The 6,661-nt window shown below is 34.2% G+C and overlaps 1 protein-coding gene across 1 annotated transcript; it reads left to right on the plus strand.

The window, feature by feature from the left end:
- The first annotated feature begins 1,259 nt into the window (after nucleotides 1-1,259).
- LOC112501030 (nuclear transcription factor Y subunit B-4-like) lies at nucleotides 1,260-1,967 on the plus strand. The gene has a single exon (XM_025104666.1). The coding sequence runs from the start codon at nucleotides 1,301-1,303 to the stop codon at nucleotides 1,775-1,777; it is 477 nt and encodes a 158-aa protein (XP_024960434.1). The 5' UTR covers nucleotides 1,260-1,300; the 3' UTR covers nucleotides 1,778-1,967.
- Nucleotides 1,968-6,661: the final 4,694 nt, after the last annotated feature.

Consider the following 6,661-nt stretch of genomic DNA (forward strand, 5'->3'; position numbering starts at 1 on the left):
GTGGGGGGAGGGGAAGGGAGAGACACTAAAACAATGTTCAAAGATTGTAATACTAGTTTTGCAGTTGGAAGAACTAACCAAAGTTTTAACCAACAGTTGAGTGTAGATCATGTGCCTTGGCTGATGTAGATATATCACATACTCTATATTTATAAAATTGATTGTGTTGTGTTGTCTTTGTGGATCGATGTCCTAAGAATGGTTCTATGTTTATTGTCATTACTTTTGCTGGGTAATTCATCGAATCATTGATCAAGCCTTGTGAATTGCTAAACTTGAACAATCCTTAGAAGAGAAATTTAATTAACTAGAACGGAAAACATGATGATAAGAGGGCGAAGAACAAATAATGGTTGATGAAAATCTTCGGTACTCAGCTACACATAATGAATAACAATTCTTTTCAAATGAGCTTTCAAGTCTTCGATGAATAGCTAATAAGATTTCAATCTCTAATACTAGATTAGTTCACTTACTTGAATTATGATTGAATGTTGCACCACCAATAGTTGAGTCCTAGAAAAATACAAATGATGATAAGGTAAATAAAAGTGCAGAAATGTACAGCGAGTCATCTAAGTATGAATAAGATAATCGGAGTTATAAAAAGGAACAAGATGTGTACATTTGGGAAGTTCAGTAGAGGAACATTGAGCTAGCAGCTAGTAGCTTAATTTGGTATCTTCATGCCTCAGAGATTTATATTGCCATCACATAGCTAGGATCAAGATTGGCTGTTTAGATGCACCAAGGCCAAAATGAGTATAATATGGGAATATAATCCTGGTGGAAGGGACAATGCAGAAGAATAAAATACGAAATTAGAGGAATAGTTTTCAAACTACATCCAGATTTTGCATAATAGTTTGATGGAATTTGGTGAATACCAAAGGATAAGAGATAGGATGGCATTACTTTTCTTTGTTGTTGGGATTTTTTTACCAATACTCCTAACATACAGTTCAAGCTGGATCTAGTTCTTTATTCCTCCTAATTCATGCTTTTCTTGTCCTTTTCAACATTTTATAAAATAAGCACTTCTGTTCTAGTCATCATGGATTCAGTTTTGGTTTAGAATACATTACTTTTTGGTTTTAAAAGAAGTTATAGATACAAATGTGACCGCACCTCCAATATTTAGCCAAGCCATGTAACTAAATATATGTCAAGTGTCAACACAACCTTTCATGTACATGTAAGTATATCCACATGTGGATATGCATCCATACACACATATATATAAAGTGAAACGTGTCTGTGTTTTAGAAGATCTTGACCAAACCTAGAGATAGATATAGTCATGGTGGATGAGCATGATAAATTGTTGCCCGTTGCAAATGTGGGTAGGATCATGAAAAGGATCCTACCACCCACAGCTAAAATCTCCAAAGAAGCCAAGGAAACTATACAAGAGTGTGCTTCAGAGTTCATAAGTTTTGTTACCGGGGAGGCATCTGACAAGTGTCATAAGGAAAACCGCAAGACGGTGAATGGAGACGACATTTGTTGGGCTCTTGGGTCGCTAGGGTTTGATGACTACTCACAGGCCATTGGAGGCTACTTGCATAAGCATAGGGAATTTGAGAGGGAGCGAGCATCAGCAGCTGCTGCTTCCTCATCAGCAGCCTTAGCTGCTTCAAACCAGATTCAAATAGCAAACAGCATCGACCAAGCAACTGTTGGCTGTAAAGGGCAATTGTCTTATCCAGCCAATTCACCACTAGAGTTCAGATCACTTATGGAGAAAGGGCAAACTTCTCACACAGAGCCTCTATGAACATATATGTAACCTTGGTTATCTCTTATTTTCAGATCTAAAAGCTTCAATTTATTTGCAACTGTTGATTTCCATGAACGAATCAGTCAATGATGGACCTGTTTATCTGTGAACTTGCGCGTGTTCACCGCAAAGCTTTTTCAAGTTCTCCTACTCTTTCCCTCTCCAGCTCTCCATTTCACAACACACACACACACACACTCTCTCTCTCTCTCTCTCTCTCTCTCTCTCTCTTTCTCCCCTCTCCCTTTTCACCCTGCACTTGGAATACAGGTAACACCCCTGATCCTAAGAAGCATTGTTTTATGAGATCTGGGCATTCATTTGTCAAGATGAAGATACCCAATGTTTATGCATTCAAGACTCGAGACAATTAGGTTTTGTGTGATTTTCTTTGTTTCTCCTTGGCTTGGTAAAACGCTTAAAAACTTCAGGTTAATTTTTTGTCTTCTTATGAACATGAGATAGACTGAGGTCAGTCTAGAGTTTAGTCAATTGTCAACTGTAATGCTTTGCTTTTGTCTTACTAAATGATCACTAGTTCTACTGCTCTTGCGGGCTTACCCAAAATAGAAAGATACATCCACCAAAAGTGGCCTTGGTTATTAATTTCTACTATTACAAGCTATCAAGTTTTCATCTCTTTCTTTGAATCGAATAAGTTTGATCAGCAATTTCTACTTCTTTCCCTTTTTAATCAATCAGTGTGTTTAATTAATTAATATATATATATATATATATATATGTATGTATGTATGTATATATGTATGTATAGAGAGAGAGAGAGGAAGGTTTATAAAAAAGTTGTGAACTTTAGAAACCAATTTAATTAATACATCCAGCAGTTTTAATCTAAGAACCCTAATTAATTGACCATTTCAATTAGAAAATATCAAAAAGTTAAATTAGTAAATGTTTAATTAATTAAAAAAATCTCATGCAATGCCTTTCACCGTAAAAGACATGCACCCTTCCATATTGTTTTCGTTATTGTTTGTCATAACGTTTTTGATTTATAGTTACTAAATCAAAACGATTACAAGTTTAATAAGTTGTATTTATACAAAATTACTTGTAATCTTAAAGTTTAAGTAATATGCATCAATAAACAGTACTTCGTGCGTGTATAAAAAATGGTTTTTAAAAGTTTTTGTCAAATGTTTTATAAATATAATATAGATATTTATATTTATTAAATATATTAATCATTTATCAAATGAAAATAGTTATTTATCAATTTTCAGTTTTTCTTTTAAGTTTTATATATATTGCAAATTCATTATTTGAATTATTTTCGTTTGTATTTTATCATATCGTGGTTGAAATTACTTTTAAGTTAACTTTTGAGATGGACTTGGATTAGCGGATTAATTACGGATCGAACTATTTAGTTTGCATTACATTTTTTGATCAGGCATTTAGTATCAGAAGTTTTTATTGTATGAAATATAGGATTATAATAGTCGAATTTATTTTAAGTTGTTATTTTATAATTATTGGACTGAAGTGTATTACGTTCGACTCGTATAATCTACACCGTACTGCATTGCATTTTAAGGTGTGATTTTTTGCGATTCACTATAAAACATGAGACTTTTTCGGGTGGAAAAATCGGCCGAAAATCCGTCGAAAAATGAATTTACCGTAGGATTACCCTGCCAGAAAAAGGATCGCCGGAAATGTAAATCACCGGTGGATTCCGACAAGTTCTGATCGTCGGAAATTCGCCACTCCATTTTCTAAAATATTCCCGATTTACTTGTCTTAATAATTACCTTGAACAATAATATTCATTAGTGTACCAGTAGATTTCAGACGAATTATCCGCAGGTAATTTATAAATTCTATTTTTTTAATAGAATTGATTTTATATTTAAAAAGTAAATTAAGTCATCGGCGGACTATATAATTCCCCTGAAAATTTTATTTTTTAAATAATCGTTTTAAAAAAATTAACCTATTTTCTTCAGATTAAATCCACCGGTAATCCCTCAGAAAAACACCCGATTCAATTTTTTTATTGATTTTAAATTATAAATCTTGTAAATATTAAAAAAAACTGCTAAAAATGTAAAGCCAAATATCATACATTAATAATAAAAAAATTTCAAGAAATTTAATAAAAAATTATTTTTCTATATTACCGACGGATTACTGACAGCCATCCCATCCGCCTGTAATAAAAAAAGTCAATTATTTTTTCAAGAAAATTTTGAAGAAAAATTAAATTTTGCCGGCGAATTTTAATTATAAAAATAATTAATTAAAATCCGTCTGTAATATTAACTAATTATTTTTAAAATATAACTAAACAAATAAATAAATGCACCCGCCATAATCCAATGGAAAATTGACTAGAATAAATTTCTACTTTTTTAAATAATTAGTGGTGGTTTTGTGGCGAAAGTTGACTTTTTTATATTCGTCAATAATGCATCGATAATTTTCAGGCATAAAATCTGTAAGGAAAAAGTCATATTTTTAATAGTGGTTTGAGGCATATATGTGGTGCAATTTGCGGTTTGGGAAAAATCTTCAAACCGCATATGTAGTGCAATTTGCAGTTTGGTCCTAAACAGTATCAAAACGCACCACAAACACTGCTAATTTGATATGTGTTTGTGTAATTGTTCCATCTCTTACAAATTCAACCATAATTACCATTTTAGTGTTTGTATAACCATAACCCACCACTTTCACCTTCCATCGAGAACAATCAAGAATCCATCGAAACCAATCGATGACCTATCAAGACCGATTGAAAACCTATGCATTAAGATTGATCAATAAAACAACAAGACCGATCGAGATCAACCAAGAACCCATCTATTGGCTTATCGTGTTTGTGTGTGTAAAACCATAACTTAACCCACCACATTCATCTTTCATCAAGACTAATTGAGACCCCATCGAGAATGATCTAGAAGCCTTAAATCGACAACTCATAGATTAATTTATTCTATGTAAAACCATAAGTCATCACCTTCATCTTCCATCTAGAACTAATCTAGAGGTAATCGAATACTAATATAAAACCCTTCAAGTCCAATCGTGAATCTATGAAGAAGGATCGAGAACCCATCGAAACCAATCAAGAACCCACTGAGACAGATCGAGACCAACTAAGATCCCATTACAACCAATTGAGAACCCAATAAAGAAACTGTATGTAGGGTTGAAACAATAGTATACTCCTAATAAATATTATAGTCAAAGACCTTCCAGCCTAGTGGTAAAGGTTTGGGCATGACATAGTCATGAACCCGAGTTCGAGCCCTGGGAGAGGAGTGTTGGTGACATTTAAGTGAGGCCATGTTTAGCCTCCAAATTTGCCGGGGATTAGTCGGGCTTTGGCCCGGACACCCTTACAAAAAAAAAATATTATAGTAAAAATGAATATTCATGATAAATATCATATTGATACATATATGAATACATAAAACTATGGTATACATGTAAACGTGAATATTCATAATGACTAACATGTGTTTTATGGTGAATATTATAGTGAAAGGTTATATTTATGATGAATATCATATTGATATATGAATGTTGAAGAGTTGTAGTATATAAGTGAAAGCACATGAACATTTAGAATTAATTTTACACAAACATACAATTTCATATAAAAAATAGTTAAAAATAGAAATCTATATACGGATAGATGTCACATCAAAAAGAACAAAAAAAAAACTCATTTTTATTAATATATTTATTATTTTAAAATTAATTTATATAAAAAAATATGGTTCTTCGCTTTTTTCCTCCACCTACCGGGCTAGGTAATTGTGGAATTAAAATCTTATGGTTTAGAAAAATAAGAGTGAATTACACCTTATGGTTTGCTCAAAATTAATATCGACTTCGTCGCTTACATGAACTATCAACATTAATAGTTTTAACTTTTCAGTTTCATAACACTCATGGTCCATATAATTATCATTGTCACTTTAGCTACCATTAGACCCATAATGTGTCTGTCAGACGATGGCAAATCTGTCATTTATGGACCATTAGTATAGATAGCCTAGTTTACCGATGAAACCAGATTTTGGGCAGATAACAGAAATTTCCTAATGTAATTCATTCTAGTTTTTTATTTATTAAAGAGTGAATTATATTTTTGATTCCTGGTCCATAAATGCTTCTTATTTTGGTGCCTATAGTTCATCAAGTACATCGGTTGTCCAAACACTGTTAAAACATGATTCTCTAAATCAGTTGTGTCTTTCATAAAAGGGACATTTTCGTCTTTTAGGGTGCGTTTGGTACGTGGAACAGGGTGGAACAGGACAGGACAGGACACACTTGTCCCACGTTTGGTGTGTTTTTAAATGGAACTAACTGGAACTAACTTGCACACACATGGGACACGGGTGTTCACCCTTTACCCCTGGAACTAAGTGGAACAGACTTTTTTTTTACTAATTTACCCTCAATCGCTCCTCCATGCTCGCTCCTCCATGCTCAGACTCCATCTCACTCACTCCTCCATTCTCAGACTGCCTCCATCGCACCCTCATCGTGCGTCCTTCCCCATCGGCGACGGGAGGTTTGAATCGATTTCCTTCTCCATCGCTCCTCCATGCTCACTCGCTCCTCCATGCTCAGACTCCATCGCACTCGCTCCTCCATTCTCAGACTGCCTCCATCGCACCCTCATCGTGCGTCCTTCCCCATCGGCGACGGCGACGGGAGGTTTGAATCGATTTCCTTCTCCATCGCACCCTCCTTCTCCTTCATCAGGTACACGATTTCCTTCTCCATCGCTATGAATCGATTTAGGGTTTGCTTGTTGCTTTGCTTGAATCGATTTAGGGTTTGCTGGTTGTAATGCTTGAATCGATTTAGGGTTTGAATCGATTTATGGATCTGTTTGCTGTG

The sequence above is a fragment of the Cynara cardunculus genome (genome assembly GCF_001531365.2).
Source record: "Cynara cardunculus var. scolymus isolate 2C chromosome LG 17, CcrdV1, whole genome shotgun sequence".
In the NCBI taxonomy this organism is placed as follows: Eukaryota; Viridiplantae; Streptophyta; class Magnoliopsida; order Asterales; family Asteraceae; genus Cynara; species Cynara cardunculus.

Coding starts and splice junctions, on each gene's coding strand:
- LOC112501030 (XM_025104666.1), top strand. CDS start 1,301: ATGGTGGATGAGCATGATAAATTGTTGCCCGTTGCAAATGTGGGTAGG.